The following is a 23281-nucleotide window of genomic DNA, read 5'->3' as shown; positions in this document are numbered from 1 at the left end:
GCCCAGTGTCCAGGTCAGACTATCCAGACTGTACAGTCTCTAGAGGAGCCAGAGTCAAGAACAGGCTCTCTTCTCCAGCAGTGTCTCTCTCTCTCTGGCTGCCTCAGTAGTGAGAATAGTGAGAGTGGGATAATACCTCCAGGTGAAAATCAGATCAGGCTGAGGCTGGTGTATAGATGACCTTGTGTGATAGATGACAGAACCACAGGGTCAGGTGTTCTGCCCAGTGGGGATTCTACTGCCACTGGACTGGACATACATCAGCTGTGTGTGTGTGTGTGTGTGTGTGTGTGTGTGTGTGTGTGTGTGTGTGTGTGTGTGTGTGTGTGTGTGTGTGTGTGTGTGTGTGTGTGTGTGTGTGTCTGTTCATGTGTATATGAGAAAGAGTTGTTTATCAGGGGTTACTGTTACCTTACCCAGGGAGGACTTAGGACACATCTCAGCTGTGAGATCCAGCTGTTCTGTTACTTCCTTGTTATATCTGTGTTCCCTGAAAGCTCCTTCAGTATCACCACCTGCTCTAATGATAAATAACAAGCTCTGTAGCCAGAGGTATAGAGTGTATTACAGTGAAGGAAGAAGGTGGCTTGTTTGTACAGTAAATGTATTGTCTAACTGCTTATCAAGGTGAAAGGATCTAAAGACCTTGACATGGATACATGAAGGGAATGTATGGGTGGATAATGTGCATAATATGTATATAGACTGTAGTCTGTAAAGGTAGAGTGGCTGGGTATTCCATAGGAGTGTGTTATGAACCTAGGTCAGTAGACGGGCGGGAGTTAGTTCAGTCAGTCTAAAGCCGTGGGAAAAAGGAGAGGGTGAGTTGGGGGTAAGAGCAGATTGGCTGGGGAAAAGCGAGAGGAGGAGAAGGTGAGCGAGGGTGTTGGGGAAGAGGGTGAATGGAGGGTTAGTCAAAGGTAAAAGGAGAGAGGGGAGGAAGAGGAGGAGTAGGCCAGGGGGAGAGTGGGATAGTGAGATTGGTTTGTGTGGGAAACGGAAGGGGAGGAGGAAAGGAAGATAGGGGAGGCTGAGGGAGTTCACTCTGAATGGAGTCCTGAATTATTCACTGTTCTCAGCTGGATACAAGGCCAGGACTCTCCTGAGCTGTAGATACTGTTATCATCATCAGGCCTAAACAAACTGACTACACATTTACACATTATTTATGTATTCCTCTTATTTTCTTCTGTTTTCCTTCTCTTTCCTTTCTTTTCTTTTCTTTTCATTTAATCTCCTCTCCTCTCCTCTCCTCTCCTCTCCTCTCCTCTCCTCTCGTGAAGCGTAATCAGGACACTGTATATTGGACAGACAGGGGTAATGAAAGCTGTGTGGGCACTTATGTTTTGGACACCTGCCAGTCAGGACAGCCCAGGGATCAGAGTTGGCAGATGAGATGTTTCAGAAGAAATGGAGGGGATGGGGGGGATGAAGGCTAGAGAGGGTTAGTGGAGTGAGGGAGAACCAGAGGAGAAAGGGAGGACAATAAATTAGATTAGCTAAATGTGTACAGCTGCATTGGTAGGCCCCCACCCAATCTCACCCCTCTGTACAGTCAGTATCTGCATCTGTTCTGTGTATGTGAAATAGACGGATAACAAGAGATGACATACCAGATCTCTACAGAGACTATTATGACCATAATCACCTCAGAAACAGGCTATTTAAACTACAAACCCCAGGATCACTTTCACCACATTAAAGCCCATTTGAGAGAGGAGGAGTGAGGCAGTAGGATGGAGTTGCCCCTAGACACTGATACAGTATATGGTGCATTTTGTGCTCCCCCCCCCCAATGGTTAAGATTAGTATAGGGGGAGGGAAAGCTGATCCCAGATCTGTGTGGGAGTAAGTCATCTCCTCTGCAGTGTTCTCCAGGAGAGCCCAGGCTCTGACAGTCACACCCTGTGATGACACAGGAGGACAGAGGGAGAACACTGCAGCTCTTACTGTCACCACTTTACCAGAGACAGTCACTGGCTAGGTGGTCTCATTACCATATACAGTAGCATATACCCTTCTGCTGCCTTCAAATCTACTACCATCAAAGGGGGATGGGCAACGCATGGAGAAGGGGCTTGGTGATGTTCTCAGATCAATCCAATCTGTGTGTTTTGATGCTGTGGCTCCTCAGTGTTAACAAGGCAGGTTAAAGCTTTCCAAGCAGACAGAAATAACACAACCACCCACTTATACTGTAGCAGCAGCTGTGGGCAAGACTGGGGGAAAATATTTCCATTCAGGGTAACTGTAGTAGTCTTGCTCATAACTCTTTAGGAGTCCACTGGGGCCTCTGAAAGGACTGCACAAAGAGGGGCCCCATAACTGATGTCCCAGTCCCAACATGAAACACACACATTCGCACGCACGCACGCACGCACACACACACACACACACACACACACACACACACACACACACACACACACACAGTAACCAGGTGTAACATACACGGTACACACAGCGTGTTGGCACCATATTGGCATTGTGCTTCCCTGTGGTTTAAGAGCCTTTGTAGGGCACAGGTTGGTATTTTCTGTGGACTTTGTTTTCACAGCAACACACTGGTTGTGGAATCTGTTTGAGCCAACAGCACAGAAGGGCTTCTTAGAAAGAGAGGTTTAATACAGCTAGACACTGCAGACATGGTAGCTAGGAGGGAGGGAGGCATACAGGGAAGCAGGCAGGCAGGGAGACAGGCAGGGAGGCAGGGAGGGAGACACTACAAGGATGTGATAGAAGAGGGGGGTGCCTTTGTGGGCTGATGGTGGACTGAGTTAAGGAAATTGGATTTTGATTGTTCTTGATATTTGTTCTGAACTAAATGGGAGGACCCTCAAGGGAGTTGGTTATGAGTAGGTCCTGAGCAATAGGGTAAGGGGTGGTCGGTGGTCCTGATATGAAGGTCTGAGGGTAAGGGATGTTAAATGAGAGATAGAAACAGGTGTGTGTTTGTGGGGTGAGAGTCTCATCCTCTGATCCGTCTCTGCCAGAACCCTGCAAGGAGAAGAGGAGGCTTCTCCTGCATCCATATTCATAGAGCTGTCAATCACAAAACACTGATCAGGGATGGGCTGACTCATACTGCGACTATAGCATTCTAGTCACACACAGAGATAAACAGGGACACAGATAGAGACATACTGGTAGAGATGCAGAGACACATCATGAAAGTAGGGACACACACACACACACACACACACACACACACAAGGACAAGCGGTGGCAGATACAAAGTTTAATTAACAAGCACTCACTCAAACAGAGCCTTTCAGGATGCTGAGGAGTCTCTTGTCCCTCCCATTAAAATCCAATGGAGACACCATCAATCTTCAGGGATCAATACCATCAATGTTGTGTGTGTGTGTGTGTGTGTGTGTGTGTGTGTGTGTGTGTGTGTGTGTGTGTGTGTGTGTGTGTGTGTGTGTGTGTGTGTGTGTGTGTGTGTGTGTGTGTGTGTGTGTGTGTGTGTGTGTGTGTTTGCATGATTTCGTGTGTACCCTTGTGTGAACATACATCACTGCTGGTTGATCTATTGTTACAGCATTTCACTCATGGAGAGTGAGAGCTGGGACTTGCCTTTTCATTAGACAGTAATTGCATTGATATGTGTGCAGTAAAGGTTAAAAAGTGTGTCCGGCTACACCTATTAATCCTGTGATCTCTGTGGTAGTGAACAGCACCACCAAGTGGTGTAAAGAGACAGGGGCATATGAAATAAAGATGCACTTTCTACGACCAATATTAGTGTGAACCTGCTTGACACTGGTCCCTTCTGTGCACTCAAGGACATGCAGATGAACACATATGAGGGGGGGATTGATTCAAGATTAAAGAGAGTGGGGAGATGGACACAAAGAAAGAGAGGTACAGGGAGAGATTCAGAGAAAGAAAAGGGTATAGTAATGGAGAGAGAGAGAGAGAGAGAGAGAGAGAGAGAGAGAGAGAGAGAGAGAGAGAGAGAGAGAGAGAGAGAGAGAGAGAGAGAGAGAGAGAGAGAGAGGAGAGGAGAGATTAATTAAGTGCAGCAACCTATTTGCCAAAACATTTCACAAACACATTCCTCTGATGTCATCACCTCCTAGCCTCATCACCTAAATACCAATCAGCTTCTCATTTCTACTCACCCTAGTTGTTAGCGAACCAGTCATATTCTCTATTCATGATATCACCACTCCACAAAACTGAAGTACAATCTCTATCTAGCATGCTGATGGCTATAGACCAAAGAGACACTGGAGAGCTGTGTAGTGGTTCTGAGAACTAAAGAACAAACAGACAGGCACGATGAATGGTGGAGTTCTGCTGCCTCGAGACACCGAAAAATAAGTGTGAGACAAATGTCTGTGACAACTAAAACAAGCAGCCATTGTGAGCATAATGAACTGGAGAAAACAGCCAGCAGGCTAAATGCAGCTGATGATTGGAGGAGAGGTGACCATGTGACTGTTTTAGATCAATAAGAAAGACATGAGAGGAGATGAGAAGCAGAGAGACATCAAACTAAAATGATCTATCATCTACTATACACATAGGCACGTGCACGCACTTACACACGCACACACACGCACACACACAGAGCTTCTAGTTTTCTAAACTCCTCCATTTCTCTTGGGATTCGGTGTCCTTGAGACACATACATGTATAGGCGACACATTAACATACACTAACGCATACTCAGTTCACTGCACACGGCCTACTCTGACAGAGTACTTCATAGTTTCATCTGCCTCTATATTCAGAGCAACTCTATCATGCTGTAAGAATCCCAGAGGAATAGGCCATGTGGAGCTGCATAAACTAATTTATATTCTGTACTTTACTGTGTTTGCGATCGGGATGCCTTTCAACCATAGCCAATTGATCTATTATACAGTAGGGAAACAAACTGCACTCACTGTACCACTGCGTGCTGTTGTAAACTATTTTTGGAGAACCTTGGGAAAACATAGTTGACTGAAGTGGCAAAGAGAAAGGAAGCTTTTAGAGGCATTAGGTGACTTCAGGGAGTTGACAGCCCCTGCTGACTTGATTCACTTTGTTAAATGAGTTACAGTATGGTGACCATTGGGGGAGGTGGCAGGTAGACTAGTGGTTAAGAGCGTTCCACAGGGATGCTGGCCCATGTTGACTCCAATGCTTCCCCCAGTTGTGTCCATTTGGCTGGATTTCCTTTGGTGGTGGACCATTCTTGATACACACAGAAAACTGTTGAGCATGAAATACCCAGCTGCTTTGCAGTACTTGACACACTCAAACCAGTGCGCCTGGCACCTACTACCATACCCTGTTCAAAGGCACTTACATATTTGGTCTTGCCCATTCACCCTCTAAATGGCACACATACACAATCCATGTCTTAATTGTCTCAAGGCTTAAAAATATTTGATATTTATTTAACCTGTCTCCTCCCCTTCACCTACATAGATTGAAGTAGATTTAACAAGGAATAACAATAAGGGATCATAGCTTTCATCTGGATTCACCTGGTCAGTCTGTCATTGAAATGTCCCTAATGTTTTGTCCACTCAGTGTATACTGTGTGCTATACATGTGACAGACGGGAAGTTGCGGAAACTTAATCCAGGGCCTCTGGGTTACGTGGTCAGCCTGTTTGAGCTGTATAGAGCGGTTCACAACATACATGTCCCCTAGTCTGTTTTCTTTCCATAAAAATATCAGGATACGTGAGAGGTGTGCACCTTGACTTCACCTTGTTTGTACATGAGTTTTATGTTTGTGGTTAAGAGACGTGCATGTCTGTATGTGTGTGATCCATAACTTACCTCCTCTCATCACATGTATGTGCATAGCTTGACCCTTCTCCTCATTATGATCCCCAGGCCACCACCAGCCACCCCTGCCCAGAGGAGGTTACATGCGCTCCCCCTCGTGGACCCGTTGCAGCAAGGCTGAGCCCCCCAGGGAGAGGAAGCACCACAGTGACTCCGACACCACCGCAGGGCCCTTAATGAAGCTGGAGAGGCCTAAGCAGCCCTGAGAGCCCACGGGTCTGGCCCGGAAAGAGAGAGGCCCAGAGCGGACACACCGAGAGTGGGCACAGAGAACACACCAACTGCCCCAACCCCTGCGCCGGGCACTGAGACAACCATGGTGCTGAAGACACTACAGACAGACTGAGCTCTCGATGCTGTGCACTGTATTATAAACTTAACATGAAACGACGGCTGTGAGTGAAATACGCACACACACACATGCAAACACACACAAAATGACACACGGATATCTGCAAAACCACACACACACATGCTATTTATTGTGTTTTCCATGCAAAGGGTTCCTCTGGCACAAACACTGGAGGGCCAGTGTGATTTTTGAGGCTTTGTTTGGGGTGAACATCAGGGTATAAGGCTGTCCCTGTGTGGGGAGAATGCTTGGCTAAAAGCATCCCTATCCCTGCAGCATCTTAGGGGTGGGAGAGTGGGCTTGGAGGGGTGGGACGGACCCTGAAATCTGTGACAACCTCGGCTACAAAATATAATGTGGCGAAGTTAACGAGAATACCCACTCCAGTCAAATAAATGACTGGAATATGGACGTCATTGTGCGATAGTACAGCAGGCAATCTGGAAGTCTTCTTTGTAATTAGAATAAGAGTCCAACCTGAATCTATTGCACAATGTTCTTCCTTAAAGTGCCAGGGCCATCTGCTCTCTGAATTACTTTCTGCAGGTTGTAACTAACAGGAGTCAATGGGTGGTGTTTCAGTGGGGCCACTCTCCATCGCTCTCTTTTCTTTCCATCCTCTCCCTCTCTCTCTTCTTCTACCTCTCTCTACCTGAGAGGAAACCGGTGTGGCCACAGTAAACTAAATGTATTTGCAGATATGATATGAGATACGACACCAGCCCTTCTCACCAACATTACATTCAACACTGTGGATCTTGTCCTTTGCCAAACCAAGTTATGTGGGGATGAGTGGTGAGAAAAATAAAGAATTTCATGCAAACAAAGTGAATTTTCTCTGTGGGTGATTTTTGCATTAGAGCACTAACCAAACATTGTGCAGCTGTAGGTTGTCTGATAGGGTATTATGAACAGCAGTCTGAGCCTTTCATTATTTATGCTCAACAGACCAAACAAACAAACTCTCGGATTCCTGCCAGGAACACTGTGGAAAAAAACCAGCATCAGCAACATGAAAACAGTTCAATTGAAACCACATTGAAATACTTCAGAGTACACACTTAATCACACAGTGGACAGAGAAGTATTGAATAGCAATAATGTTTAAACAGTCAAAGGAATAACCTTAATTTACTCTCGTCAGCTTCGCCAAAATCAATGGGCTCTGGCACCTCTGTAGAGGTTTAAAATGTCTGCTTTTTAAATGGTGACTGCAGGTTCCTAACTGAGCAGATAGAGGGCAGAACAGAATAAAGTGGGGAATGTAGATAGACTTACAGTATACAGTCATACACATATCCATAAACAGCTTTATACCATGGCATTGTTGAATACTCGTTTCTGATTGGCTTGATGTGCATTCTCGAGCGTGCATTATTTAAGTGAAAATGCCCGAGAAGCTGGTGTTTGGAGGATATATTGGTACAGGTGCTGCTAGGCCCGAGACGAAGTGGAGGGCCGGCAAACCGTGCCAATGTATCCTCTAAACACCGGCTTCTCTGGCTTTATCACTTTTATACAACGGGTTACCAACCTATTATGGGCTCTCCAGATGGTGGTGCGGTCTGCACAACGCATCACCAGGGGCAAACGGCCTGCCCTCCAGGACACCTACAGCACCCGACGTCACAGGACGGCCAAAAAGATCATCAAGGACAACAACCACCTGAGCCACGGCCTGTTCCCACCACTATCATCCAGAAGGCGAGTCAATACAGGTGCATCAAAGCTGGGACTGAGAGACTGAAAAATAACTTCTATCTCAAGGCCATCAGACTGTTATACAGCTGTCACTAACACAGAGAGGATGCTGCCTACATAGAGAACTTAAAATCAGTGTCCCCTCTAATAAATGGATCACTAGTCACTTGATTAATGCCACTTTAATAATGATGTTTACATATCTGGCATTACTCATCTCATATGTATATACTGTATTTTAAACCATTCATTGCATCTTGCCTATACCTACTCGGTTATTGCTCATCCATTGGGTAGTTGTTGTGGAATTGTTAGATTGTTGTTGCTGTTGCTGCACTGTCGGAACTAAACGCACAAGCATTTCGCTACACTCGTAATAACATCTGCTAACCATGTGTAAGTGACCAATAGAATTTGATTTGATATTCACATAATGATTGACAATTTCATTAAAAACCTTATTTTCATTTATTTATTTATTCATAATATTTCATCCTTCCACAAGATATAGTCCTGTCACAAATCTAGGGTTGCTACCCAAGCCGGCTGGTCGTTCGTTCTATCGGTTCGGTTGCCAGAGACGCAACTCAGTCATTCAGCATTTTTGTTCTGTATCTATGAACGTGACCCAGTCGTTCATTCTAAATGTTCCATTGCCATACTGGCTCGCAACGTTCATATCCCTTGCTTGCTAGCTAGCCAACTACAGCTACTTTACAGTCACGTCAAAAAGTGCAGCCTGAATAGCAGCAAAGTAGCAACATGTATAGGAACCATGTATATAGGAACCACAGGAGGCTGTTGAGGGGCGGACAGCCCATCCTCCCCTAATTAAGGTGCCACCAACACACAGAGGCATGGACTGTACATGTAACTGCCAAAATAAACCAGAGGAATGAGTAAATGAGGAATACCAAGTAAATAGAAAGCAGGTGCTTCCACACAGGTGTCGTTCCTGAGTTAATTAAGCAATTAAAATCCCATCATGCTTAGGCTGGTGTATAATATTGCTGGGAAAGCCATTATTTTTGGCTACCATCCACAGGGCAGGCGTGCTCACTGAATGGTTTGATGAGCATTAAAACGATGTAAACCATATGCCATGGCCAGCTCAGTAACCAGATCTCAACCTAATTGAACACTTACGGGAGATTCTGGAGCAGCTCCTGAGACAGCATTTTCCACCACCCTCAACAACAAAACAATTCCAAATGATGGAATTTCTCATAAAAGAATGGTGTCACATCCCTCCAGTATAGTTCCAGACACTTGTAGAATCTGTGCCAAATTGCATTGAAGCTGTTCTGGCTCGTGGTGGCCAAGCACTCTACTAAGTCACTATGTTGGTGTTTCCGTCATTTTGGTAGTTACCTGTACACTACTGTATATAAAGCAACACAAAATGTGCCCCCTGTTACTATGGAATGGGATTTCACATCCAGTATAACCAGTGGCACAAATACTCCTGACTTAAGTCATCCTTACAGCACTGTGAGGTCAGAAAACTAATAATAACTCATAGATATGCATTCACACTGGGACATAAAATCTTGTTTTTATTGGTGAATGTCAGATGTTGATAATATATCACACAGCAAACTTCACAATTCTGGATGTATTGTAGTGTTGACTTTCATTGAAACAGTCATATACACATTCCTTATAGTGCTTTAAGCAAGATCACTAGATAAACTGAGCCACAAGAACCAGCAGTCAGTCAATCAGGCAGAAAAGCAGGATTGGACTTTAAACACAGTTCAGGCTACACCAAGACATCTGGAATGTACTGTAAAAACGTTGTCTTTTTTGTTTACGCTGACCCACACAACTAGGCATAGAAGTAGAAACATATTGTTTTATACATATGGTCCAGCATTTAACAATGCTCATTTGATGTATAAATCCATGAATCAATGTATGTAATTGCAGAGTTCCAAAAACTGTCAGAAATACTGAGATTGAGTGAGGTAGTGACACCTTTATTTTCAGCAGTAAAAGGTTAAAAACAACCTTCAGGAAGTGCAATGCAGATCGGTAAAACATCATCTCATTACTTCTCCCAAAACCATCTATTCTGAGAAGTGAATACCAAAACCCCTCTACAGGGTTTCTCCGGGCGTGTGGGAGTAAGCACATTTTTTTTATTACTATTTTCTACATTGTAGAATAATAGTGAAGACATCAACACTATGAAATAACACATATGGAATCATGTAGTAACCAAAAAAATATAAAAATACATTGTGTTTTGGTTACTACAGGATTCCATTGTTTTGAAACGGAGGACTATTTCTGTCTGTAATAAAGCCCCTTTGTGGGGATAAACTCATTTTGATTGGCTATGCACACCCAGGCCCACCCATGGTGCGCCCCTGCCCAGTCATCTGAAATCCATAGATTAGGGCCTAATGATTTTTTTACAATCAACATTTTCTTTATATGAACTGTAACTCAGAAACATTTATGCGTTTATATTTTTGTTCGGTATACACACATATATCTCAATAATTCACAAAAGATGTTTGAAGTTCATCTGTTGTCAGTTGACTTGAGTTATAGCAACATTGAGAGAGCATAAGAGGTGAGGTAGTGTACACTAGTTGTACTCAGAAATAGAGCTTGTCAGAAGCTGTTTTCCTGTGGGGGAAAGTGGGCAGGTAGAAGTGTGGCTGTTGTTTTTCGCAAAAGACTGAAAAATGACATTTAGAAGACGTGTTCTCTTCAATTAGACCTACTAACAGTTTGAACCTCAACCAGAAAGAGGATAAAATACAATGTAAATGTCATACTGTCCCACTGTTACAGTCTGTTCTGCATGGACTGGATTTCTGCTGAGCTTTCTGAAAACCCTCCGCAGTCACATGGCTGTTTAGTTAACAAGTGTCAATGACTGAAGAGAGACACGGGAACATGAACACGTCGCTGAAATTCAACAAGGTCAGAAGGTAGCGCTAGCCCTCACCCTCCGATCCAACAGGTCCCAGATGTGCTCAATGAGATTGAGATCCAGGCTCTTTGCTGGCCATGGCAGAACACTGACATTCCTATCTTGCAGGAAATCATGCACAGAACGAACAGTATGGCTGGTGGCATTGTCATGCTGGAGGGTCATGCCAGGATGAGCCTGCAGGAAGGGTACCACATGAGGGAGGAGGACGTCTTCCCTGTAACGCACAGCGTTGAGATTGCCTGCAATGACAACAAGCTCAGTCCGATGATGCTGTGACACACCGCCCCAGACCGTGACGGACCCTCCACCTCCAAATCAATCCCGCTCCAGAGTACAGGCCTCGGTGTAACGCTCATTCCTTCGACGATAAACGCAAATCTAACCATCACCCCTGGTGAGACAAAACCGCGACTCGTCAGTGAAGAGCACTTTTTGACAGTCCTGTCCAGCGACGGTGGGTTTGTGCCCATTGGCGACGTTGTTGCCGGTGATGTCTGGGGAGGACCTGCCTTACAACAGGCCTACAAGCCCTCAGTCCAGCCTCTCTCAGCCTATTGCGGACAGTCTGAGCACTGATGGAGGGATTGTGCGTTCCTGGTGTAACTCAGGCAGTTGTTGTTGCCATCCTGTACCTGTTGCAGGTGTGATGTTCGGATGTACCGATCCTCTGCAGGTGTTGTTACACGTGGTCTGCCACTGCGAGGATGATCAGCTGTCCGTCCTGTCTCCCTGTAGCACAGTCTTAGGCTTCTCACAGTACAGACATTGCAATTTATTGCCATGGCCACATCTGCAGTCCTCATGCCTCCTTGCAGCATGACTAAGGCACATTCACGCAGATGAGCAGGGACCCTGCGCATCTTTCTTTTGGTGTTTTTCAGAGTCAGTAGAAAGGCCTCTTTAGTGTCCTAAGTTTTCATAACTGTGACCTTAATTGCCTACCGTCTGTAAGCTGTTATTAACAACCCTTCCACAGGTGCATGTTCATTCATTGTTTAAGCATGGGAAACAGTGTTTAAACACTTTACAATGAAGATCTGTGAAGTTATTTGGATTTTTACGAATTATCTTTGAAAGACAGGGTCCTGAAAAAAGGGACATTTCTTTTTTTGCTGAGTTTATAAAAACAATATATTTTCCCTGTGACAAAGATGTGACGACCATGGTCTCTAGGACCTTAGAATGACCACACAGGCCCTGAAATGCACTATGGTCAGGATAAAGGAGGAACATAGTGCAGCAGGGAATCTCCAGGGAAGGAAAGGAATGGCACGGTGGAGTGGATATCCTTCACAGATTGATGAATCTCATGCCCTGCAAAACCAAAATACAGGAACACCTTTTTGCATTCCCATTTGAATAAAAAAAGTCTACATGAGAATCTGCTCCAATCTGCCGTTGGAGCAGATTCCCTGCTGCACCCCACAATCCTCAATCTGTAGCCATCAGGGACACGGTGCAGGGGTGCCTTCTTAAACCTGACACCCTCTCCTGATATCAGTCTGTCTGGGTCATGTCAAGTGCCCTCCCCTCACCATATGAAGTCTCAACATGTCCCTCCAGTGGCCTAGTTGGGTGGGGGCCAGGTCAGACGTGGTGTCAGTCTACAGGTAAAGAGCCTGTTTGCGTTGCTGCTCCTGGGGGGACTCTTCCATCCCCTGGTCCTTGTTCCAGTTCCTGAGGCCCTCGGGAAAGGAGGTGTCCTCCTCCATGGCCCCCGTCCCCTCCACAAACTCCTCATACGTAGACTTCTCCTCGTAGGGGCGAGGACCCAGCAGCTCCAGAATATCAGCCTTGTCCAGTACCTCCTTCTCCAGGAGACGCCTCCCTACCTGGAGGGGAGACACAGGGGAGCGGATGGAGGTTAGACCACTTTTCAACCATGTTCTACAGTTGAAGCTACACCTTAGCCAAATACATTTAAACTCAGTTTTTCCACAATTCCTGACATTTAATCCTAGTAAACATTTCCTGTATTAGGTCAGTTATGATCACCCCTTTATTTTAAGAATGTGAAATGTCAGAATAATAGTAGAGATAATTATTTATTTCAGCTTTTATTTCTTTCATCACATTCCCAGTGGGTCAGAAGTTTACATACACTCAATTAGTATTTGGTAGCATTGCCTTTAAATTGTTTAACTTGGGTCAAATGTTTTGGGTAGTCTTCCACAAGCTTCCCACAATAAGTTGGGTGAATTTTGGCCCCTTCCTCCTGACAGAGCTGGTGTAACCGAGTCAGGTTTGTAGGCCTCCTTGCTCGCACACGCTTTTTCAGTTCTGCCCACGAATTTACTATAGGATTGAGGTCAGGGCTTTTCGATGGCCACTCCAATACCTTGACTTTGTTGTCCTTAAGCCATTTTGCCACAACTTTGGAAGTATGCTTGGGGTTAATGTCCAGTTGGAACCCATTTGTGACAGAGCTTTAACTTCCTGATTGATATCTTGAGATGTTGCTTCAATATATCCACATCATTTTCCATCCCTCATGGTGGCATCTATTTTGTGAAGTGCACCAGTTCCTCCTGCAGCAAAGCACTCCCAGGGCATGATGCTGCCCCCCCTGTGCTTCACAGTTGGGATGACGTTCTTCGGCTTGCAAGCCTCCCCCTTTTTCCTCCAAACAGTGGCCAAACAGTTATATTTTTGTTTCATCAGACCAGAGGACATTTCTCCAAAAAGTATGATATTTGTCCCCATGTGCAGTTGCAAACCATACTCTGGCTTTTAATTGGTGGTTTTGGAGCAGTGGCTTCTTCCTTGCTGAGCGGCCTTTCAGGTTATGTCGATATAGGACTCGTTTTACTGTGGATATAGATAATTTTGTCCCGAGTTGGAAGGTAGGCCTTGAAAAACATCCACAGGTACACCTCCAATTGACTCAAATGATGTCATTTAGCCTATCAGAAGCTTCTAAAGCCATGACATAATTTTCTGGAATTTTCCAAGCTGTTTAAAGGCATAGTCAACTTAGTGTATGTAAACTTCTGACCCACTGGAATTGTGATACAGTGAATTATAAGTGAAATAATCTGTCTGTAAACAATTGTTGGAAAAATTACTTGTGTCATGCACAAAGTAGATGTCCTAACCGACTCGCCAAAACTATAGTTTGTTAATAAGAAATGTGTGGAGTGGTTGAAAAACAAGTTTTAATGACTCCAATCTAGGGGCATGTAAACTTCCGACTTGTATATATATACCTTTCTGATACATTATTGATGTGTTTGCCATCCTATTTATCCCCCTCTTAGGGTTAAAACCTCTTTGGGCTAGGGGGCAGTATTTTGACATCTGGATGAAAAGCGTGCCCAAAGTAAACTGCCTGCTACTCAAGCCCAGAAGCTAGGATATGCATATAATTGATAGATTTGAATAGAAAACACTAACCTTTCTAAAACGTTTAAAATAATGTCTGTGAGTATAACAGAACTGATATGGCAACAAAAAAAACGAGGACAACCCCCTTGGACCTCCTCTCTCGATATCTCACTCCTCTGTCACCATCTCTCTCCTACATACCCCTCTCTTACCCCCTCCCTCCCCCTCACCTTCTCCACCACATCTCTCTTCTCAGTGATGAGCTGGTGTGTGCGTTGGAAAGCAGCGTCTATGAGTGAGCGGACCTCCTGGTCTATGAGCTGGGCCGTGGGCTCGCTGTAAGGCTTCTCCATCACCATCTCTCCCTGCCTGGGGAGCTCAAAAGACACCTGGCCCACCACCTCACTCATCCCAAACTGAACCACCTGAGAGAAGGATCGAGGGGGAGAGAGGTTAAAATTAGAGTGTGTCTGTGTGTGCGCGCATGTGTGTTTACCTGTGCGTACGCAGACTGCGTGACCTTCCTGAGGTCATCCTGTGCCCCTGTGGTGATCTTCCCAAAAAAGACCTGCTCTGCCACGCGTCCCCCCAGCATCATACACATCCTGTCAAACAGCTGCTCCCGCGTGAACAGGTGCTGCTCCTTAGGGAGGTACTGAGCATACCCCAAACCCTTCCCCCGGGGGATGATTGACACCTGGGACAGGAGAGGAAACCAACAGGTAAGATCCTACATTCTGCTCAGGGTGAAATTGAGGGATAGGTAGAACAGGGACAGTAAGGACAGAGAAGAGACAGTGGTTGGGGATAAAAAGGTGTTAGAAGAGGAGAGAACGCTATTGAGGAGGGAAGAGAGGAGGAGATGGCCACACACCTTGAGCAGAGGGTCAGCGTGTTCCAGGTACCAGCCCACCACAGCATGGCCAGCCTCGTGGTATGCTACAGTGGTCTTCTCTACTGCCTGTAGTACCTGGGTCTTCTTCTCCAGACCTGGGGGGAAAGGAGGTCATGTTTACAACCACAAAGTGTGTGTGAGTTTCATGTCTCAAGGCTGCACTTGTGTGTGTTAGGGGAGGGGGCTTTTTTTACTTGTTCAGGAGTAAAAGAGTGGCCTCACTGGCCCCGACAGACAGGGCAGAAAGGTCATGTCAACACCAGTCAGTCTGACAGTTACATTCCAAAGATGAACTCCCCGTTTGAGCCCTGACCCCTGACATCCACTCTCCCCACCATCCCCCAGTCAGTGACAGTAGCTTACCTCCGATGACCCTCTCGATGGCCTGCTCAAAGTGCTTGACGATGATAGACTCGTTAAGGTAGCGTGCTGCTATCAGGGCCGCCTCATTACACACGTTGGCAATATCAGCTCCTGTATGTTGACAGAACCATGTACTGTGTTAATTTCGTCATTACTTTTAAAGGGATAGTTTGGGACTTTGGCAAATCCCTTTATCTACTTCCCTCACGAGCAAATTCTAACTAGAGTATCGCAAAGACTGGAAGTATTTGGGTAAAGCTAGCGCAAAGACGAAGTCTCGCTAATGCTAGTTTGCTTTGGTCTGCAAAGCCACCTCTAACTTCCTTCGTACTGGACACAGAGACATAAAAAATGGTATCCATGAGTTCATCTGACTCATTTCCAAAATCCGAACCATCCCTTACACAGCTAGCTGTCAACGTGCACACAGACAAACACACCTGGCCCTTCACTCACCAGTGAAGCCAGGTGTGAGGGCAGCTAGTTTCCTGGCCAAAGCTTCAGAGTCTATACTGGAGTCCAGCTTCAGAGGCCTCAGATGGACCTTAAAGATGGACGCTCTGCCCTTTATGTCTGGTGGACCTGAGAGGAGAAGAGGGGAGAGAGAGAGAGAGAGAATTTGAATTAGTGTAGGGATAGAAAGGGAAAAAGAAGGGGGATCAGGGTTTGACAGGGAGGAAGTGTAACATATTTATGGGAACGGATGACTGGCCCAGGCAGGAGAGGAAGAGGGAAAACATTGACACCCTAGTCAGAAGGCCCAGCGGAGCAGCTTGCCTCCTATCCCTAATGGTTACTGTCCTCCGGATACATAACCTTTCGGTATATAGAAGCTCTCGCTCAGGCTGCAGTTAGTTTCCATGACAGACAGAAGAATGCAGGCCAGTGAGGCCAGGCCAGAGCTGCCTACCATTGTACAGCTGGACTGGACTTTGGGGAAAATGGATCCCAGCCGTCAGAAATAGCCTAGATCAGCCATCTCACCTCACTCACAAAGAGTACAACCACATGACATAACATGTTACTGCAATGTTGGGCACAGCTCAAATCAGACCGCTATCGACACAGATAAAGCAATTAGGCAAGTTATGATAGGACTATTACAAGGACTAATTGCGAGTACAAAAACCACAGGCAAGCTTTTACTGCATTACTGAGATGGGGTCATGTCAAACTCTAATCATGTCGGCAAGGGCTGTAGGGAGTGGTTTCATTACCCAGGGAAAGGAGACAAAAAAGGTCTTAATCACATTCATTTCAGCCAGGGCTGTATGGGACTAGAATATGGAGACTAGACAGTGGTCTAACATAGATAGACCAGGAGTTTTTCACTGACCACATGACCCAACTGCGAAAAACTCTGGGCTCTAGTTAGAATTTATAGCGTAGGGTTTTTCCTGTTCAGGTTAAACACCTTTCCCTAAACTCACAGGGCCAAGCTAGCTCGTTGCTGTGGTAATGGGGGTCAGGAGAGGCGGGACGACACTGGACAGGCATGGCGTGCTAATGTCATGAGATATGCCGGCTGGCTCAGGCTGGGTAATCCCTCAATAGACTGAGCTGAAGATGCTAATCCAAAGACAGGGCAGAAAACTCATTCTGTTTGTAGGCTGTGTTGACCAGAGAGGAAGAGTTGTCAAGAGAGCAGAGCCAGAACACCAGAGCAAAGAAAGCAAGGCTAATGCCACGTTAATGCAGGGGACTCTATTCCAGGTAAACCATGTTTAATCCAGGTAAACTACGCTCTTTGAGTCACAGTACTGAACACACTGATAAAGCACTTTTTACGTAGCTTTAACTGTAGAAATAAACATCATTGTGTATACCCTATAGCGGCTAGGTAGCAGCATCTACCCAACTCCACATACTGTGACGTATATGTAGAATGCACTGTATATGTGAGGCACTGATAGAGTTGGACTCTGAAAGAGGGGCCATTGAATTGTCTGATAGTCTGTAACAATGGCTATGTTGATCTGTGGCGACAGGTAGGGACAGATTAGGCCCTGCTAAAGTTAGACTATCTGTACCTACTACAGTATCTAGATCATTGACATAAATGTAGAGCTATGACAGAAATAAACAGGTCCAGGCCACACAGATGCTATTTATGGCGTGGACCGACTGTACCGTACCTATGTAAATCTGTCTGTCGAAGCGCCCAGGTCTCATCAGTGCTGGGTCCAGGATGTCTGGTCGGTTGGTTCCAGCCAAGACGACCACGTTAGTGCTGGTGTTGAACCCTACAGAACCAACAGAGAAGTGATGGGAAAAACACAGTTGAGATTGTATGGAAGGGTCACATAATAAACAGGACACATAACTATGGTTAATTAAACATGGCACATTCATTGAGTGTCTTTGGGAATCATTTCCCTTTTTTTGCTTCATTTAACCTTCAATTAACCAGTGTAAGACGTCCAAACCAGACCTACCATCCATCTCCACTAGCAGCTGGTTGAGTGTGTTCTCCTGCTCACTCTGTCCCCCAAAGTTCCCTCTGCCTCTCTTCCTGCCCACAGCATCTATCTCATCGATGAACAGGATGCAGGGAGCGTTCTTACGGGCCATGGCAAACATATCCCTCACCTGGAAAAGGGAAAGGCATGGGTTACATTACTGGGTAGGTCCATAGCACAACAAATCAACACTTTAGCAAAGTTTATCATGCTACATTGTATAAAACACATGCCAATACAGTGATTCAGAGAGTCAACTATTTATTCCCATGGAGGAGTGAAACAAGTGCGTGACCTCAAAGCAAATATTTAGACAAAGAGAGAAATCCACCCTGTTATCCAACTGTCCCTCGTCCTCCCCTCTCCCCTGGGGTAGTACTCACCCTGGCTGGACCCACGCCAACAAACATCTCCTGGAACTCAGAGCCGTTGACGGTGATGAAGGGGACATTGGCCTCTCCGGCTGTGGCCTTGGCTAGCAGGGTCTTCCCTGTGCCGGGGGGACCCGACAACACTGCACCCTGGGAAGCACATGGTCATAGCTGGTATAAGTGGGCACTCTTGTGAGTACTTGGAGGTTAGAGTGCAGTGGTGACTGAGATGCAAAGGAAATGTCTATGCAAACAAACAGCCAATTAACTATAATCTCAGCTCTTCATACTGCATAGACAAATTCAACTGCACAGTGTTTTCCTGACATGGCCATGAACTCCAACACACTGCTATTTTTTCTCTTGGTGAGCATCATCCTGAACAACAGGTTAATCCGAGTAGTGTTTCAGACGCTGGTATGGTATCTAAAGAAAGAGTTACCTTGGGGATCTTGGCTCCCAGGTCCTGGTACTGCCGGGGGTTCTTCAGGAAGTTGACAAACTCTAGGATCTCCAGCTTGGCCTCTTCGCAGCCCGCCACATCTTTAAATCTCACGTCAATGTTGTCCTTCATGATCTTGGCCTTGGATTCGCCCATGCTGAAGGGGTTGCCCCGCCCCCCGCCACGGCCTCCTGCCATTGGTCCCTGGCGCATGGTGAAGAGCAGGGAGCCAACCAGCAACAGGGTTGGAAGAATGCTCATCAGGAAAGTACTATATATAAATAAAAGAGGAGAGATCAGCATTAAGGGGCCAATCAATCTATCAACATCTCCAGGGTCAGTGAGAGCATGAGGACCTTCAAGAGGACCTTCAAATGAGTTCCAACCCCACAGCTCCTAATCTGAACAACATTCAAATAAAGTCTTCCTGTTCCCACAGCTCTTCATCCATCCCATGGCCTAGACCTCAAGATGTCTCACCCGTCGCTCTTGCTTCCATAGATCACAGGTACTCTGTGTGTAGAGTCCAGGCCCATCTCCTGCTGGGCCAGCTCCAGGTTGCGTTCAAACGTCTCCACGCTGCCGATGTTGAACCACAGGTAGCTCTGTGACACATAGAGAGACAAGGGGATGTGAACACACTTATAACTGTTGGCATTCCTCACTGGTTAATTTCTTTTTATTTTTTTTTTGAATTTTACCCCTTTTTCTCCCCAATTTCGTGGTATCCAATTGTTTGTAGTAGCTACTATCTTGTCTCATCGCTACAACTCCCGTACGGGCTCGGGAGAGACGAAGGTTGAAACCCAACCAAGCCGCACTGCTTCTTAACACAGCACGTATCCAACCCGGAAGCCAGCCGCACCAATGCGCCGGAGGAAACACCGTGCACCTGGCCACCTTGGCTAGCGCACACTGCGCCCAGCCCGCCACAGGAGTCGCTGGTGCGCGATGAGACAAGGACACCCCCAAGCCCTCCCTAACCCGGGCGACGCTAGGCCAATTGTGCGTCGCCCCACGGACCTCCCGGTCGCGGCCGGTTACGACAGAGCCTGGGCGCGAACCCAGGGACTCTGATGGCACAGCTGGCGCTGCAGTACAGCGCCCTTAGCCACTGCGCCACCCGGGAGGCCCACTGGTTAAATTCTAAGCAAAACATTATGGAACGTAACCACATAAGACTAAAGAATACATCTAAATCCAAATGCTTATCTTACTAACTTGTAAACTCTATACATGTCTTGAAGTCCAAAGAAAGGGGACCTATCGATAGTGTAAAAAAAAAAAAAAAAAAACTCCCAAATGTCTCCCCTGTGATTATTTGGTACATACCACCTCTGACGTATTGACTCCATGCACTGGGATGACTCTGACATACTGTTTGTTGACTACCTCCAGACGGTCCACCTGTACAGAGAACACATCAGACACATCAAAGAATGAAGACCTCAGACTCACTGTTCCACACACAAACAATGACATAACAGCTCCAGGCATGAAAACACATGCAATAATACTTTACTTATGTGTCTTATAAAATACATAGTAATTACATAGTAACTAGTGAAGAAAAGTAAACATAGCCCCTGTCTCTCACCAGTCCTCTAGCCAGGTAGTTATTTACAAAGTCCTTCCAGGAGACTTCCTTCCCAGTCTCTCGGAAGTAGAAATACAGGAACGCAGAGGCCATGCCGGCAAATCCGATCACGACATTGCGCGTGGTCTTCTCATCCCAGGGGAAATCATTCTGTCAGATTCAGAGAAAACAATGAGGGGAAACAGGGTGGAAATGATGTATACAGAAGACCGTCTCATCAACACACACACAAGCGAACACACACAGACACAGTGTCTGAGTGGAAGCAGGCAGAGTGGGGCTCTGGCCACCGTCTGCCTCCCTCTCATGCAAACTGTCAACCCCCCCATTAGTAGTGTGATAAAAGGTGACCCTTTATCCTCTTACACAGCAGCCCTTTAGAAATAGAAACTCAACCTTTTTTACTTTCCTCTCTCTTCCATTACATAACAGGCTGCCAAACAAGGCATTATTGACTGACGTGTTTATGTAGCGTCTCTGGTTCAGATCAGGTAGATTAAAGGGGTGGAAAATCAAACATGAATGATGACAGAGTGCTGTTGCTACGGAGAAAACAGGCACACCTTGTTTGTTTACATGTCTGCTCTGTAGAAAGCGGAGGCTTTGAAACAGACCTGGAAGCGTGTCCACCAGTCTGATTCATCCTTCCTTCCGCCTCTCCTCCTCTCTCTCTCGCCACCTGCATTTGGTCCCCCTTCTCCTCCGCCCTGAGATTCTGGCTCTTTGGTCTTCTCATCTAAACAAGCAAAATGACACAAGAAATTAAATCACAGACAACTGGCTGTCCACCATTGACATCCCAGTGTTTTAACAGTGGGCCAGTAGAGAGAGAGGATATAGGCCATCAGTCATACCTCCGGTCTCTTCAGATGATTTGTTCACTACAGGAGTGTCCTCACTCTTTGGGAAGAACTTCTCAAATCCTGAAGCAATTAAAACATGGAATTAGCATAGGGATAAAGATGTAGGACGCAATCAAACAACAAGAAAAATGAATTGCACAGTAATCTGTAATTTCCATGGTCATTACATGCATAGATGATAACATCAACACATTCCTGGTGTTAGAGTGATTTACCTCGTGGGGGACTGGAACTGAGCAATCGAGCCAATGTGTAAATGCATTGATTTAATCCCATGGGATTGATTCTTTTTAATGTGGAACACTGAGGAGAGAGCAGGATTGGATTAACACAGCCTACCTTGAATCTCATATTTCAAAGGGTTCTGCATTAGGCTACAACAATACACAGTTGAAGACAATTAATTTGTTATTCACTGAATATTCTAATTATGCCCACAAACATTTAAATGTGTATAGCAGCAGACTCACTTTTTATAGTTTACTCTCTGTTAGCCCCTCTACAAAAAATTTTGGGTGTGCATCATTTTTTATCCCTTTTACTATTCCCTGAATATACAACAACATCCACACATCATAATAACTGATTCTTATTATAGTAAATATGAAAAAGTCCTTAATAAACAGATTAACTCATTGAACTGATGTTAGGCTATAAAAGCATCGATTTGGCAAAAGGCCCTAGAATGTTTCACGTAATTTGGGTCAAGGCTAGAAAAATACGAAAGGCTCCGATACCGTTGCGACGGGATGCAGTTTGTCAAATTTACGTCAAAAGTAGACTTATTTTGCATTTATCTAACCCTAACAAATTGTCATAACTTTAACCAAATTATCATAAAATATTACGATAATTCTCCTAACCTGCTACGAAAAGTCAAATCTGACGTTAATTTGATAAAAAATCAAATCTGACGTTAATTTGATCAAAACTGGAGAGATCCCTTCTAGCCATGACCTAGCCATGACCCATAATGAGCTGCTGCGGAGACGAACCTTCCCCACAGAACGCAGCAACTCGATATGTTATGAAATTAATGAGGGGAAAAAAGTTTCATAAGCAAGGAAGGGATCTTTATGCAAGAAACTCTTTATGACAAAGTTCGTCAAGTAAAGGAAAACAAGGCTTAATCATGCATTTGTAAATATATTGTAAATGTGGCATTAATGTGTGATATCATTACATGGTTATTTTGCAAATTGACGGCAGACGGAATTATTTAAAGAAATGACACCCTACCTTCGATAATGCGCTAACGTTACTGTAGCGAAAAGCTGCAGGGATGGTGGTGCAGCCTCTGCCCCAAGCCTGCACCCCGTTCCGCAGGGGCACAACACTCACTGAAAGCAGCCCCATCATGCGAACCATATTTCGGCTGAAGCAGACAGAGTATCCCCCTGTTGCGGTAGATCGACTCCCGAGCCTCAACTGTTTAAAACTAGCTACGATTAACACAGAATGAGATAAACCAAGTCATCAACCATATATAAGCCTGACGTAAAATAATGTAAACAAAAAATAACATTCACAAATACGTATCTATGCATCTATCATTGCTGTCAATCATTCGTTTTGTGAATTGTACAATAAGGAAATTCGATTAATTCTAGTTAAAGTATTCACATGTTATTGTTTTTATGTTCGTGCATTCCCACGACCTCATCCGGTCCTTTGAAGGACCAGACCGCTCCATTGCGATTGGTCAATATGCGTGGAACGAAAAAATAAAAAAAAATGCGTGGAACGATAACAACAATAAGTGAAGCTTATGAAAATGAGGGCGTTCTATTAACCCGAGCCGCGGTGCACATGTCTATGAACGAGCAAACGCCGTGGAGCGCCCTTCTCAAACCTCATAGTAATCTGTAAGGTTGTCAACAAGGTAGCAAGGTCCATAAATGTACATTTCCTGTCCATAACACATATGTTCGAATTTTCGAACTAGTTTTCATTGGGATGGGAAGGCAGATAAAGCATTTTTAAAAAAAAAATTTAAATCACTTGTGCATGTGAAAATACCGAATCATACTCTTTACTCCACGTGCTTGATCTAGCCGAGGCTATGTCACTTTTCTTTGGAGCCTACTTCACCGTGGGCTTTGAACCACGGAGGTGGGGGGCACCTGGCTCACCCCAAGGAGGCAGCCCGGTTCCAAAACGAACGCACAC

At 45.4% G+C, this 23281-nt stretch overlaps 2 protein-coding genes across 3 annotated transcripts in view; one reads left to right on the top strand and one right to left on the bottom strand.

Annotated features, from left to right (window-relative positions):
• LOC110506603 (dysbindin domain-containing protein 1-like) overlaps positions 1–6969 on the top strand; it is a 37782-nt gene extending 30813 nt beyond the window's left edge. For both annotated transcript variants that reach the window (XM_021586335.2, XM_021586336.2), the window contains exon 4: positions 5844–6969. In XM_021586335.2, coding sequence (XP_021442010.1) covers positions 5844–6001 — 158 coding nt within the window. In that variant the 3' untranslated portion in view covers positions 6002–6969. The remainder of the gene's footprint in view (positions 1–5843) is intronic.
• Positions 6970–11812: 4843 nt separating this feature from the next.
• LOC110506600 (AFG3-like protein 1) lies at positions 11813–23233 on the bottom strand. The gene is made up of 17 exons (XM_021586328.2): positions 22352–23233; positions 21328–21415; positions 21104–21172; positions 20864–20985; positions 20250–20399; positions 19985–20059; positions 19133–19257; positions 18653–18923; positions 18223–18360; positions 17816–17969; positions 17516–17623; positions 15837–15962; positions 15381–15491; positions 14997–15112; positions 14619–14819; positions 14353–14547; positions 11813–12630 (listed from the first exon to the last, which is right to left on the bottom strand). Exons 1-17 carry the CDS (start codon positions 22478–22480, stop codon positions 12403–12405), a joined length of 2406 nt encoding a protein of 801 aa, XP_021442003.2. The 5' UTR covers positions 22481–23233; the 3' UTR covers positions 11813–12402.
• Between the last annotated feature and the right edge of the window lie 48 nt (positions 23234–23281).

The sequence above is a fragment of the Oncorhynchus mykiss genome, chromosome 26 (genome assembly GCF_013265735.2).
Source record: "Oncorhynchus mykiss isolate Arlee chromosome 26, USDA_OmykA_1.1, whole genome shotgun sequence".
NCBI lineage: Eukaryota > Metazoa > Chordata > Actinopteri > Salmoniformes > Salmonidae > Oncorhynchus > Oncorhynchus mykiss.
The sequence above is the reverse complement of the archived record's forward strand: the minus strand, read 5'-3'. Positions and strand labels throughout refer to the sequence as shown.

Bases quoted from the DNA above. Each gene is read 5' to 3' on its own strand.
- LOC110506600 (XM_021586328.2), bottom strand. From the start codon at position 22,480: ATGGTTCGCATGATGGGGCTGCTTTCAGTGAGTGTTGTGCCCCTGCGG. The intron at 14,548-14,618 runs GTAAACACACAT...TCCTTCTCTCAG, and splicing joins CGCAGTCTGCGTACGCACAG to GTGGTTCAGTTTGGGATGAG. The intron at 12,631-14,352 runs GTGAGGGGGAGG...TCTCCCCTCCAG, and splicing joins AGAGAGATGTGGTGGAGAAG to GTAGGGAGGCGTCTCCTGGA.